The following is a 15,404-nucleotide window of genomic DNA, read 5'->3' as shown; positions in this document are numbered from 1 at the left end:
ATCACCAGACCACTTGCACTTTGAAATTAGAAAAGATATTTAGACAGGCCTCTGAACGATATTAATTACCCCAAACATTATTGTCACGGATGTAGGAAAGGATGGACCGTGGAGAGGCAGGAGAGCGAAAAGACCCTATGCGTAGCGGCAAGATAGGGGTTAGCCCGGGCTCAGCTGCTCAGGGAATGCCGTATAGAAACCTATGCCCTCAGGTAGCGGACGTGGGGCGACCTGGTACTAGGCGGGTTTCAGGACAACCGAACGTCAATGCTGAGCGAGGGCAGAGTGCAAGACCCGGAAATATATAGCCCCAGAGAGAGAGAAACACCGGAAGGACAGCAGAGAACCGGAAATGAGAGACAGGACAGAGAAGGAGCGCACTCTGGCTGCAGAGGACGTGACAATTATTCAGCAATTGGGATGAGGAAGGTTTTTGAAACTCCTCTTTGGCCAGAAAAACTTGCAAGAACAACCGTAAAAATGTATCCCTCCAGGAGCACACAAACAGAAAACTGTAATAGTAATGCTTGTGCAATTTAAGAGGATGTAAACCCGCATTTGCAGTATGGATTCTATGCACTTTTCTGCATTAGGATTTCACTACTAAAGCTCATTTTAATATGAGCTTCTCATTGTTTTGTTTTGTGTTTTGCTTTTCCATCATATCAGGTTAAAAGGATTTATTTTCATTCTAAAAAAGTATCAGGCATGGCAAACAGTAGCAATCAGCCTCAGAGTGGCATATAGAGAATGATGCATTTAGTATTTTAATGTACAAGAATCAATAAATCCCCAGTAAGTCCTAGAAAATGACAATCTTCGGATTTCATAATGATAACAAAATTCATACCAAAGCAGAATCCGTGTCCATGGTTACCTTCTTAGAAAGCAGTGTCTGGGTACAATTTATGTTTGCAAGGATTAAGGATATAAATGAGATTCTCTTCCAATTCAGAAAGTTCACTTAAAACTCAGAACCAGTCACTTTTGTATACACTGGATTGGCAATCTAAATGCTGTCGAAGCTGATATTTGAACAGTAGTTAATGAACCTGCCTTTGTTCAAGAAAAAGCTGGATGAGATCCTTTGATTAATTAGCTTCTACTAACCAAACAAACTAGAATGGCTTTTGTCTTGTTTGTAACTTTTCTTATGTTCTTGCTGTATGACCAATAGGTCAAAAATCTAATGTGTTTCTTTGCTCATTCTCATCTAAGAAAAGTCTAATGTCATTGCACCCTAAGGGGAATGTCATAAACTGAGCAATTTACTTGTCAACTAATTATAATAGCTGAAAAGCCTTTCTGACAACAGTGTTTTGGTCACAACCCCTAGACCTTGAAAGGTTCACTTTTTCTTAGCTCACCAGATTTATTTGTACTTGTACTGGGCGCTGTGCTGACTCTCACTGTAGAACTTCTAAGGTAGATTTCAGTAATGCATACATTTGAATAAGTACATTTAAAAGTGCCAAAAAGATGCACAAGGATTTATAACATTATGCTGCATGTTAAACTGGAGATTTCTGGGTGCATTGTATAGCTAATAATGGGCAGTAAATTAGTACTACAATATACAAAAATGTATTTTAAAAAAAATCTCTTCATACTGTATATAATCGTCATGATGTACAACCTGTATCATACATATATTGGGATTTCATTTCAACATATCACTTGCAAGGTTTTATACTGGTAAGTGTGTAACTGCAAAACAGGGAAGTGGAACATCAAGGACAGAGCTGTTCTGTGCATTAGAGCTCACTAAGCCACCAACATCATTCAATGCAGAGATGATACTGATATTAAATCATTGTACTGCATTAACAAGTCTTCCTATTGTCTTAAATGCGACTGATGTTACTATATTGCCTGGCTTTTAATGTCTTGCTTTAAAAGATGATTTGTGGGAAAGTCTCTATTTCTTTTGTTTTAAATCTATAATCTGATTCAAAGTAACATTTTATTTTATCAATTTTAAATTTTAAAATTGCATAACCATTTTAAGCAACACTCCTTGGTGATTTTACATCAAAACAGCACGGAATTATTTACACAGTGTTTATTATAGAAAAAAGCCACTGCACAAATCCCATATAACCTTTTGTGTGGTTCAATGCTGTCTCAACTGTGTTATATTTGTTAGATTGTAAGTGAAGTTACTGACCACTATATCATGTATAATGTAGATCAGGACTTTTAGATGTATTCCCTGCTATCCTAATGCTGTACAGGAGGTGTCTCTAAGCCCCACAAAAGCAGATTTCAGGTAACCACTAAATCATAATTCTTTAAATACTAGGTTGTGTCCTAACCTTATCTAACCTAGCAGCATTGTGCAGAGGCACCTACAGTATGCACCCTTTGAGGCATTGTTTGCAAAAAAACCTGCTGTAACCTTTATAATAATTTGTATTCGTAAAACTGTGACTCAGGCTGAACCAGCACTGTTGTAAAAACCTTTGCACCCTAACCATAAATGATGGGGGAGCACCAGCATTTTTTCCTCTTTTAGCTTTCTCTTGTTTAACCTTCCGGTTAACTAAATGTAATTTTCCCTTTTTTTAATGTAAAGAATAGCCAAACTGCTTCCCTAACGGAAACCCTGAACTTTTTGTATGGAGGGATCAATTGAGTACAGCCTCTTCTTACAGGTTCATTTACGATCGCTGTTAATGCCTGCACTTTTCATCTCTCTAATCTAACTCAGCATTTTTCATTGATCACTAAACCGCAGACCCACAGCACAACATAAAAGACAGATGAAAGACACATTAGCTTTGTTATGCTAGAACAAATTAATTCTAATCAATTAAACAGGTGATTTGCTAAATCAAGTGATTAAGAGATCATTTGAAATAAAACTCAGAACAGCCTGTACCCTAAAGGACCACAGTGTTGTTAACTGAAAAAAAATACTGTACATACTTAATTGATCAATAACTCCCATGTTATTCCCAATCTTAAAAAAAAAGAAGTTTAAATGTAGCCTATAAGACTAACTATACTGAGGCTTTCCAGACCCAATGCTGGAAAATTCTGATTCACCATAGATTATCAATAATAGGTTTCTTGTAGCCCTTATACACCCTTCATAAATTTTACTATCTGAATGACTAAAAATGTGTGTTTAATTCTTATAAGACCATGTACGAACCTCTCACTAAGAAGTCCTTGTTTTACTGATCTAACTAGGTTGCTTTTTCTTCCAAACCACATTGTTCCAGTATAAATTCATACTGTACAGTATGTATATGTGCGTATTGTGTCTAATGTCATGTCATGTCATGTGACGATCTCCTTTATACCATACGGCAAGAAATGCCTGGGGTTCTTTAATGACCACTGAGAATCAGGACCTCGGTTTAACGTCTCATCCGAGAGATGGCGCCCACTACAGTATAGTGTCCCCACCACTATGCTGGGGCATTAGGACCCACATAGACTGCAAGGTGGGTTCCCCCCACTGGTCCCACTAACACCACTTCCAGTAGCAACCATAGCTTTCCAGGAGGTCTCCCATCCAGGTTACTGACCAGGCTCAGCCTTGCTTAGCTTCAGAGGGTAGCCAGTTGAGAGCTGCAGGGTGATATGGCTGCTGGCTATTATTGTGTTTAATGTATACTGTATATTATTATCTGTACTAATGGAAAAATGAACAAAATGGGTACTATAATTTATCAATGGGTACATATTTATTGATATGGAAAGAAGCATGCATGTAACTAAGCATATGCAATAATTTTAAAAAAGGCATTTCAATTGACAAAGACAGAATAAAAAACAATAAAATTGAAATACATTCCTCAATTATAGTAAAAGAGTTCAACATATTTGCAAAATACATTTTTATTAAATGGGGAAAATACCACTGACCCTAGCTATAATACCAAAATAGAAATAGGCACACCGAGGACCACTGGACCACTATTTGGCAAGGATAAACAACACACAAAATATATCAACTTTATCAAAATTCCTGGTAGATTAATACAACTTCTATATATATATAAATACAAAATAATATATAAGAACAAAAGAATCATAACAAATGAAATGGAGGTCGTTCAAGTCTGTTTAGCAGTTAGTAGATAATTGATCCAAGGATTTCATCCAGTAGTTTCTTCAAAGAAGCCATATCAAAAAGGGTATCGGCTACAATAACACGGATGGACAGCTTCTTTTATACTCTCACCCCTATGAGTAAAGCAGTGCTTCCTTTTCTCAGTTTTACTGTACAAACCATGTCCTGTGGTTTGTCCTGTAGCTCATGTTTCACTGTTTATTCTGCAGAAGTCTGGTGGGTTGATTTTGTCTATGCCCTTGAGGATTTTCAATACTTGTGTCCTCAGAGTCTTGTACCTTTCATGTACTGTAATTATGTGCCATATGCATGCCAATTAAGGAGCCTTAATAGTTTCAAGCAAATATTGCCTTACAAGCATGACATTGTCCTCACTTCCTCTCAGCCAAAGGAAAAGCAGGCTGAGGGAAATAGTTATCGCAAGCTGCAGGAATAAACAAAACGCACTAAAATAAATGCAGGATGTTGAAGCTCCAAATAAAACATGCATAATAGAATGCTGTACAATGAACTAGGGTTCAGGACCTTGGTGCAAATACAGAAACACATTTTCAATCCTGTTACACAGAGCTGCTGACTGTCTCATTGCTCTGACTGGAGGGTAGGGTTATTTTCTTAATTAAAAAATCCAATCTTTGCTGTCGGGCTGTAGGCCTCAGTCAGCTTTTTCTATTCTTCGTTTGCCAGCTTAGATGTGTGTAGTCTCTTTGAAGTCTTCATTTTGTGTGTTTGAAGGACATTTACTTAGAGCTTTTGTTAGTAGAAACTCCTTTTTCCTCTATTTCTCAGATCAGTAGTGGGTAAACGTCTGGAACACCTCTATGGAGTCTTAGCACAAACCTTTGCAAACATTGTTAGAAAAATGGCTAAAAGATGTTTTTGCCCTAATTTGGTACATTTATTATAGTGGTTCAGTATAAAAGAAAACTAAATACCTATTGTGATACTGTGAACCGGGCCTATTTGGTGAAGCCATTCTGAACGTGCTTTGTGAGGATTATTAGGTTTATATGACCTACAGTATCTGTAGTTCCTTCCAGCATAGATGGCCTTACATTGAATAGTAAGGAATACTAACTCCTTGCTAATTAGTAAGGAATTGCCATTCCTGTGAGTTATGATCCAATCGGAGACATTCTCTGGAGCCATGTGAACATTGAGATGGCAAAAAAAAGTCCAGGGTGTTTGAGAATTTTATTCCTTTTGACCTGTTAAAAAATACTGTTCTAAAATACTGTCATTTTGTCCTGTTGAAAATAACATTATTTAATAATAGATTCTTGATTTTGCAGTTAGGTATGGTGGTACACTGGTTAGCATTGCTGCCTCACAGCACTGGGGCCTCGGGTTCAGTTCCTGGGCTGCTGTTGTATCTGTGTGGAGCTTGTATTGTACGTTCTCCCCATGTTCATGTGGGTTTAACCAGGAGCTCCAGGTTCTTCCTAGTTCAAAGACATGCTGGTAGGTTAATTGGCTTCTGGAAAAATTGCCCCCAGTGTGAGTCTCTCCATGTCTTTGAGTCTGTGTGTCCAGTAATGGACTGGCATCCTGTCCAGAATGTACATGTAACCCAAGTTGTTTGCTGGATAGGCTCTGATTCCCCTGCAACCCTGTATTGGATAAAGCAAAATTTAAATAGGATAGAATCATAATAATAGAACAATTAATTTTTCCAAACATATGGAACAGCCCTTAATGGGGAAGAACAGCCAGGAGTGCACTGCTTAATGTTTGTTCTCTCCTTTGGTGTTTTCACTACATGTATGACTCTACTATTCTAACTTTAATTAAACATATTTTCTTTTCTTGGCTTTCCTTAAAGGCATCCTGAGCAGATTTTTTCACACCATCTGTCATTTTATTTGGATATTTTGCAGGATACTTTTATACCATGCGATATATAGTACACGTGGCATACTTTGTCTTGTAAAAGTACTCAAACTTGGAAAGTTTTCGTCTTTCATTGCTTTAACGCTTGCAGTTATGACACTTTAAATTAGCAAAAAATATTTGTTATATACTGTACTGTACAGTATGTAAACATAAGGAGAGGTATAGCATTAAAATCACATCTGAAACATGGGATGACCTAGGTTCTTAATGTTGTGGTCCACTTGAGTCAGTTGCACAAAATATGAAACTTTTAATTTAGTAGTGTTTTCACCTGAAACATCCATCAATTTGAGACCTACAGTAGGCTTTTAAGGAAGTTCAACAGTATTTCTGCCAGTAATGACATAATATATATACCCTAGAGGTTCACTCAGCTACAGTAGATTGCTTTCAAATCACAATGAGATGAATTTCCAATCAATTTTGCTCAGGCACTGTGATAGGCATGCAAAAAGTTTTTTTTATGTGGAAACTAAATGCATCTCACCAGAGGTGTCTAATCCTGGTCCTCAAGTGCAGTATAAATGTTCCGGTAATTTTCTTGGACTTTTTCAATCAGTAGCACATAGATCTGAATAATTGGGAGAAATTCTTAAGTTGGTCCTCTTAAGATAGTAGCTGGTTTAGCTTTGTCCAACCATGGCTGGACACCCTTACAACCTTCCAGATCAATCCCGATCAGATGCTCCTATGCAGAGGTACAGTACTGTACATGCTTCAAAGCACGGTTGTTGAGCAGAGTTGGAGTACATTGAGTTTTTAGTTATTCTATTCAATAGCTCTGCAAAGAATTTTGTGGTGTCATTGGGTGTCATCTGTGCTGCAGAAGAAACGTGGTTAAAAATATTATCGATTAGTCTCTCTCATCCAAAATATTGATTTTAGTGTTATGAAACAACTGATGATAATGAAATTAATCAAAATAATAAATGTATCTCTTTATTTTTGGTTCAGTTAATTGATCAGTTTTCCCTAATGCACTACATGCAAAACAGTACTTGGTTCTAACTTGGAAAATACTGAATTAAATTAGCATGCGGCAATCTCTCTAGCCCCTAGATTTTCTTGGAAATCCCATGCCTTCCCCCCACAATGAAAATTGGATCTAAAAGTAAAGGGATTGAAGCGCTGAGGTAGAATTTAAGCCTCTAGCAGCCCACGTTAAGGTCCTGTTTGAGAGGGGTGAATTGAGGTAGAGTCGTACAGTACTGTAGGGCAATACCGACACTGTCATGTCATGTTCATGTCATGGCTCACCTGAGGTCAGTGTCAAAGCCTACGGAGAGCAAGACTCTTCCAAGAGCCAATGCAGTGGTAAATCTTCTGACTGGCTAGCAATCCCAGGTGACTCCTGCGCTCAGTGGGAGCAGAAGCAAAGATATGCATTTGCAGGTGCTGTAAAGCCTTCACTCCGGTCTAGTAGTTGCAACAGCAACAGCAGGACTCAGGATTAACCATGTCCCTAAGCTTTAAAACCCCTATTTAATAGCTATAGTTATCAACAAATCCTGCGCATGCTGAATGCTACAAACAAGACGTGTCAGAGGGAAGAGGCCCAGCTGATTTGTAAATAGTGCAGCACACTAGGGAGGGCATTCTTATTTTACAAGAAAAGCTTTTGATGTGGTCCATACAAATTGCTGAGGATGGAGTTATTAAAGCTTGCTAGTTTATTCTGAGTTACTTTGTAAATCTGGAGTAATTTTAACTTTTCTTTGTATATGAATGTATACTGCTACTCATAAAAATTAGAATTAATTAAATGTACTAATATGTAATATGGGATATTATCAATTTTACCCTAACTCTAAATTAAGAAAATTAGTGCCGGGCTCTTTGATTGCAGATGGTAGTAACGCATGGTAATAGGTGTATGTTGAGTAGTAGGTTATTTTATGCTGGTTTATCTGGGAAATTGTGGATTGTTCTCCCAGTACCCAGCTCTCTTCTAGAGAGAGATTATTGCCTTATGTAAAATGTTTTTGGTATTTATTAGTGCTATCTTTAAAAAACAGACACTAAGTGTTATAAAAACAGTATTACACTTTGTTTTACATATTTAACTACATTTGTGAGACTGTTTTCTGACCAAGACTATATTGAATTAAATCATTCATTATTTTTAATTTCAGTAGCAGCTATCATAGGAAAGTTCTAATTACAGTACGTTTCTGCTAACGCAAAGTTCACTTTTTCTTTAATTTCAGTTTTGTGCATAAGTATATTCATTGTTACATTATAAAAGGAGTTGAAATGAGTCATGATAATAATAAAAAAAATTATCCAAAAGACTTGAAATTTGATTGCTGCCAAAGGTAGCATCCACCAACTCTCAACTCTGGAAATGAACACTTATGCAATCAACATATTTTTGGATTTTCTTTGCAGTTTGTGCAAATATTAAATGTTTTTCAGCCATAAAATCATACAGTTTGAGCTTTTAAGCTTGTTTTAATTATGCATTTCAAACAATGTGTTAACATTATTTGTAATTCAGTAAAGCAGGACACCATGGGAATAGAGTGAATATTTTTGCAAGGCAATACATATAAATCAACAACACTGTAGTCTGATCTAGTCAAAGCTCAGAAGCTCATCCAGGCTCATCATGGTCGGTACTAGGATCAGGGACTTACAAAGAAAAACCAAGTTGCTGCTCACAGTGATACTGGTGGACCAGTAGGTGGCACTGTGTCTCGTGTGCCTGACTTTCCAAACCAAAGCCCCAGTATGGTTCCCAGGAACACTGTGCTAGCAGAGATGCTGTCCTTCAGACATACAGTGTATAAACTAAGATTCTAACTTGGTCATTAAAGATCCTATTCAGATTGTAGAGGTGTTATCCTAGGGGTGTTCTGGATAACTTCCATTATGGGTTTGAAAAATTTGGCCTTCCTGAAGTTCTCCCTTATTTTATGTTGGTAAAGTCATTTATTAATGAATTAATAAACCTTCACAGCATTCGTTATTTAGTGGGACTGCTACATGACTTATTCACATCACCCGGGTGGGTGCAGAACTTCAAAGGTAAATTGCTTTTGGATCCTTTCAATTGCAAATTGAAACACTACATAAATGAGAAGAATTAATAGTTATCATATGATTTGTCCTGCTTAAAACATAATAATCCAGCTAATGTCCCAAATATATAATCATATTGTTTTGTTTTCCCTATTATTTTACATTTTCTTTTGTCTGGAGTCCTTGGATCATCTCAGCTATCCAAAAGTAAACCAATAAATAACATTGGTCAGCCTATGCAGAGTATTTTTTCAAACTGCAGTATTTTTAATAAGCTTATTGACTATTGGATTTTCCAGGACTGGAGAAAATTACTTTTTTTTCCATTTCCAAAACTGATTCTGTCCAATAAATAAATTGTCTAATTTTCTAATAATAATTTTCTTAGACCTAACCTTCTGTGTCCCCCAAGACTAAAGCACCAACTCTGAGTGAAGGGCAGCTCTGTTCCCGTGCTATTAGGCTCTTCCCAAAGAAACAAAAGAATGGGACTCCCTGGATACTTTAAAATTTTAATTATTTCAAAGCCTTAGGTTAAATTTGAAAAATCTTGTGTTCTTTTGTCTTCTGTCCTTATGAACCATTCATTCTTATATTATCTTAAGGACATCTTTTAGTTTGGATTTTCTAAATCAAATGCATAAATTATTATTTAATACAGATTACGTTGAGGCCTCACGGATTCACAGATTCAGTCCAGTCCAGTAAGATTCGCTGTGGTCCTCTGTTTGACAGAAATATAAGGAAGTGGAGCCAGTCATCAGGATCGAAGAAGTGGACGGCCTGGATCTGGTGAGGAAATTTGCTGAAGAGATGGAAGAAATGCTGGGGAGGAAGATGAAAGCAGTAAAAGTAAGACTGAACAATAAACGTGTTAAAAAGTGAAAAAAAAATTAACTGAATTCGCATTGTTTGCACTTCACTTCAACGTCACTGAATTGATTATGCCATATACAGAACTTGACACACGGCTGTTTTGTTTTTCTTTCAGGAACTTGAACTTTTATAATGTTGAATGTGAGTGATTATTAAATTAGTTCGAGTGTTACACAGAAAGTAGTTATCTGGACAAATGATGAAAGTTGAACATAATCACTGAGACAGCTATTTGTAAAACCCATAAGACATTATTCTTACATTTCTCAACCTAACAGTGCCAACAATCTCTTCCTGGATTTAGGGGTCTCATCAACAATTTTTGTGTTAAAGACCAGGTTCAAATAGTAATGCTGGCCAATCAGTTGGTTACATTAAGGAAAATTGATATGGTTTCAAGTAGCAGAGTCAATTGAGGTATTCTCAGCGAGAGACAGAACAGATTCCTGTCTACCGTCTCAAAATGATTCACAAACGAGGTCTCTATTATTAGTCCCTAGGACACATAGAGTACACCGTTGTTATCTTCAATCTTCAATTTACTCTCGACCAATCAGAACTCATCTTATTCAGCATATAACATGGAGGTTTTCAGAAGGAAGAGGCCTTTCATTTGATTTTGGTCCCACTTCGCTTCTTGGTTTTTGCTTCGGCTTTGTTTCGCTGTGTGTGTGTGTGTTTTCGTAAAGTTTTGGCTTTGTTGTCTTGTGGTTTTGGGTTTGTCTTTTTGTACTTTTGTTTGTTTGTGTTTCTTCTTGTTTAGCCATTACCTTACCCAAACTTGTTATATGTTCAACCTCTGTGTTCTTTTGTACCCAGTTACTTGTGTCTACTTTCGTTTGTATTTGTAGTTCACTTGTGTATTTGTGTGAACTCCTGTGTTAGTTTAGGTTGTTGGGTACACTTTACACACGTAGTTGATTTTTGTATTAGTCACACTAGTTTAGTACGGGTGAGTGCCGTTTGTCTTGTATGGTTTGGGGTAGTCAGTGAAGGTTAGCTAGGGTGTTTGAAGACACCGAAGACCGTGTGTTTCGGGTTTTGTTTTGTAGTTAGGTCAGCTTTCCCTCACTTTCTAAGCCAGCTCCATTTTGTTTGTTATTTTATTTTCTTTGGCACCACTCTAGTTCCCTTACCCTGTGTGTTATTGTGTCCTACTTTCATAACAGTCACTTATTCACCTTATGCACCAAGCCTTGTCATCACGCTTCCTAAGTTCCTCACCAGAACCCACCTGCATCCAAAAAATTATCCTAAATGTTACATGGCTACAACACAAAAGATTACAAAACACTGTAATCAAACAACATGCAATAACTATACAACACATTGTACTGTTTAACTAATGAAAATCTATTTAATTATATTACATTGCTATCACATATTTTATTACACATACTGTAATACACTGTGTACCGACAACAGATGAAATGAGATTTTAAACCGTTTTATTTTTTTGTGATGTTATATATAGTACCTAGGACTGCTGGAGACCTTTTATGCTTCTCTAAATAAGTTTTAAGTCTTTCGTTTGTGAAGTGATTCTTTAATCAAGCTTTGGTCTAAAAAACAACCTAGATCCGGGACATGGTTTGAGATCTCATTGTTATTTTGCCCATGACCTCCATAACATGTCAAACACTTCAAACATGTCGGAAAAATTTGTAACACTCAAGTATGGTTTCATGTTGAATACTGCATACAGTTTTGATCACTATGTTGCTTCTCTGGAATCAGTTCAGAGAATACCAGATACATACATCCACTTAATGAATTCTTGTTCCTTTATGACAGCAATAATTCCACTAAATCTCGTCATTAGTGGGATAGGACTTCCAGGGAAAACCAGGTTACAGCTCTAAGTGGTGCTGGCAGAGCAGTAAGTGGAAGCAGAACTTCCACACCAATAGCTCAGTATAGTGACCATGGATACTGTAGTATAAAAGGTGGTATCCTTCAAATGAGATATTATTCCAGTCATGTAGTTGTTAAAGATCCCATAGTACATTTACATGGCCATGGCCAGCAGCCATATCATCCTGCAACTCAAAACTGGCAACCCACTGAAGCCAAGCAGTTGTGAGCTGCTGGAAGAGGTATTAATGGGGCCAGTAGGGGGCACTCGCCCTACAGTCTGTGTGGGTTCTTATGCCCCAGTATAGTGACAGGGACTCTATACTGTAAAAAGGTGCTGTCCTTCGTAAAACCGAGTTCCTGACTGTCTGTGATCATTAAAATCCCAGGCGTATCTCGAAACGAGTAAGGGTGTTACCCCGTTGTCCTGGCTAAATTAACCAGTCATGACCTCCTACTAATCCCCATCTCTGAACAGGCTTCATCACTCTGTTCTACAGTGTGTGGTGAGCGTCCTGGCACACTATGGCTGCTGTCGCATCATCCAGGTGGATGCTGCACATTGGTGGTGGTGGAGGGGAGTCCCCATTACCTGTAAAGCACTTTGAGTGGAGTGTCCAGAAAAGTGTTATATAAGTGTAAGGAATTATTAGTTTCAGAAAGGATGTTTATCCCTGTGTTCAGGGTAAAATTTTACTCTGGGCTCATACTATCCAGCCTACCTAGAAGTTCCCCTTCATTCACTTGGTGAAGCAATTTCTCATTTCTCTTCCTGATCTGTGTTGAATCACCCCAGTAGCATAACCCAAGTGAGTACATTTCCTCAATGGACCACTACATCATGCAAAGACTTTTGGATCCTTTGGAGTGGAAAACAGTTATTTAACACTAAGATGTATGTTGCTGTGTTGATTTCCAGTTAAATCCACAATGTCTGAGGAGTACAGTGCAACTTTGGTTAACTTAACATTATTTAGTAATTTTTTTTTTTGTTCCTGGTCTCCTGTGAAAAACGTAGATAAGAAATAAAGAGTGCCTATTCTTTTAAGCTATTATTATTACTCTGTTCCTAGCTTTCTCCTTATTTTTTTTTTCATTTACCTCATTCCCTGGCTTACTTTTTTATTTAATTCGTATGTAGAGGCTGGTTGAAGCTGCAGAGGATGCTGACTTATACCACAAATCCAATGCATCGATAGTGGTGAGTAACTCTCTTGTCTGTCTGACTTTTTAGAAACAACTAATATTGCTTGCATTATTTGTATAAACAACAAGTACAGATAATTGCTAATGCGCACCTTAAGATGGACTGGTGTTCCTGTTGCTTGCTTCCTACTCCCATTTAACTCTGAATTGTAAGAAATGATTAGAAAATACGGGGATGGATAAAAAATGGAAACAGGTCCATTTGGCTTGTGTACTGACATGATTTTTCCTGTTAATTTGTCCAATGTGAATGTAACTCTTTCTGCAGTTTGACTATTACAATGCAGTGAAAATAAATGAAAAAGATGAAGATGGGAACTACTTGGAGCTGGGAAGTGAGTTTGTCCTGGAAAACAACGAGCATTTCAATAACCTGCCTGTCAACACCTCTCTCAGTGACATTCAAGTCCCAACCAACGTCTATAACAAAGGTACTGGCTGCAAAGACGATACATTAACAGTACTCTTATGGCTACCCACCACCCCATCTACAGTACTTTCAAAAAACAAAAAGTTTCAATGCCTGTGCTTTGGAGTATTTCTCAAATTCTCAAATAAGAGAAAAGGTATGTGTCTGAATTCTGAGAGGGGATATCCCTTTCGTGTATTTTGACGAGAACTAAGACAGTTCAACTTTGCCCTCCCTTTATGTCAGGACAATGTGCTGTTAAAGGAAAAAATTCTTCATGAGTCTGTCTGTCTCAGCAGCTTTCTTTATCTGACTGCAAATTCCAGGCTTTCATTCATTAAATAATCTGATAGATTAATGTTGCTCTCCCTTTGAAACCTACATGTTTTCTTTAATATCTGATAATAATAAACTAATCTAAAAATAATCAATGGTTATGCCATATTTCCTGGCTATGAAATAATATAAATTCCAGAATAATATCTATATATAGTATATACATTTCTCAAATTCAGTCTTGAAGTTTAGTTTCTAAAATATAGTAGCTATGGAATTTACTGTATTTTCATATGATGAAAAATTAAAGCTATAGCCCACAATGTTGCCTTTAAACAGGCTTCAAGGCTTTCTTACTTTGTCACAGGAGAAACAGGTTTAGAAGCCCTCAGAGGGAAATAACATGAGAATTCCTTACTAGGAAATTGATTAATTTATCTCATGGAAAGATACAAAATGTCACTCCCCACCTTTAGGACAGATTCCAAGAGTGAATAAGGCCTTGAGTTTTAAGTATGAAGTTAGCAAAACCTTGTGATATTTGTAAAAAATTAGGATGGGGATGATATATTTTATTTTCTTGAATGTGCTTTTTGAAACATGTTTTGTATCAGGAATGCACATTGGTAATGTGATTCAAGACTCGGACGTTCTTCAAAAAGGAATCCTTCTTTATTTACTGTGTTTCTCCATGTGACATGTCAGATCATCTGGAGACTGTGTAATATATGTGCACATGTGTGGAATTCATCTATTCTGTGTGGGTCTACGTACAGTACACTCACTATAAGAAACTTTTAAGGCCACTGAATTTTGGCTTATGCTAAATCTGTTATCAGATGGTTTAAGATAAGCTGTTATCTCGTTCTGTGGGAACACTTCCAACAGGTAATCACTTAAAGGCCAACCGCCTAAGGTGAAACTTATTACTGGATTAGGTAAATCCAAGTAATTAGAGTGATCAGTTTGGATCAGATTTACTAGGAGCCTTGCTGAACAAATTACTGCTGCCTGATCACTCTAGCAACACATCTCAAGCGCTACAAGAACAACAAAGAGTGGTTTTGATTCGATACACCTTTCTGACTTTTTATTGCATTGCTCATCTTAGTACCAGCTTATTACAATGAAGTATCTATGTACTTGGGATATTTAAATTCAGATTCATGAAGTGTTTGTCCAGCACTGTTCTCTGGAGCAATAACTTCAATATAAAGCTAGTGTTTTTAAAAATGTTTATGTTTTTCAATAACGTTTAATAGTATTAAATTAGTTAGTAAGGAAGGAATTAAAAACAGCAGCCTGCCAAGCTTGTTGTAATGAACTCTGGTTCTAAAGCAGTGCTTTGCTTAAAAACCATGCAATTAAGATTTCTGTAAGATGAATAATCTTTTAGCAAACACACTCTACTGCAGCCTAAAAGTTTCCTGTAGATTAATTGTGTTAGGAGTCATAAAAGAAAAACATGTGTTGTTTTCTCAGGAGGACGTCTAGGGGAGGCAGTATACTTACTGAAATGAAAGAAAAGGAGACTGATTTGAAATCATACCAGGCCTCCTGATTTTGTTTGGTATAAACTGTTAAATAAGATTTGTTTCAGACTTTAAAGCTTATCAGGACGAATTATTGACTTGGCAGTTGTCGCAGTGATCTTAAGGATGGCAAAAACGTATCTTCAAATCTCAATAGACAGAGTGCAATTTCAGACACTCTTGCGCATATAAAAACATCATAAACCATCACTAAGTGCAAGTCAGATGACAGAATGAGCACAGACATGGAACT

At 37.0% G+C, this 15,404-nt stretch overlaps 1 protein-coding gene across 1 annotated transcript in view; it reads left to right on the top strand.

Moving 5' to 3' along the window:
• The window catches only part of LOC148829168 (voltage-dependent calcium channel subunit alpha-2/delta-4-like), a 205,026-nt gene that overhangs the window by 23,235 nt on the left and 166,387 nt on the right, over positions 1-15,404 (top strand). Inside the window, exons 3-5 of the mRNA XM_088923114.1 lie at positions 9,734-9,850; positions 12,870-12,929; positions 13,203-13,365. Of these exons, the coding sequence (XP_088779240.1) occupies positions 9,734-9,850; positions 12,870-12,929; positions 13,203-13,365 (340 nt within the window). The remainder of the gene's footprint in view (positions 1-9,733; positions 9,851-12,869; positions 12,930-13,202; positions 13,366-15,404) is intronic.

This window comes from Atractosteus spatula, chromosome 8 (assembly GCF_055471065.1).
Source record: "Atractosteus spatula isolate fAtrSpa1 chromosome 8, fAtrSpa1.hap1, whole genome shotgun sequence".
Taxonomy (NCBI): domain Eukaryota; kingdom Metazoa; phylum Chordata; class Actinopteri; order Semionotiformes; family Lepisosteidae; genus Atractosteus; species Atractosteus spatula.
The sequence above is the reverse complement of the archived record's forward strand: the minus strand, read 5'-3'. Positions and strand labels throughout refer to the sequence as shown.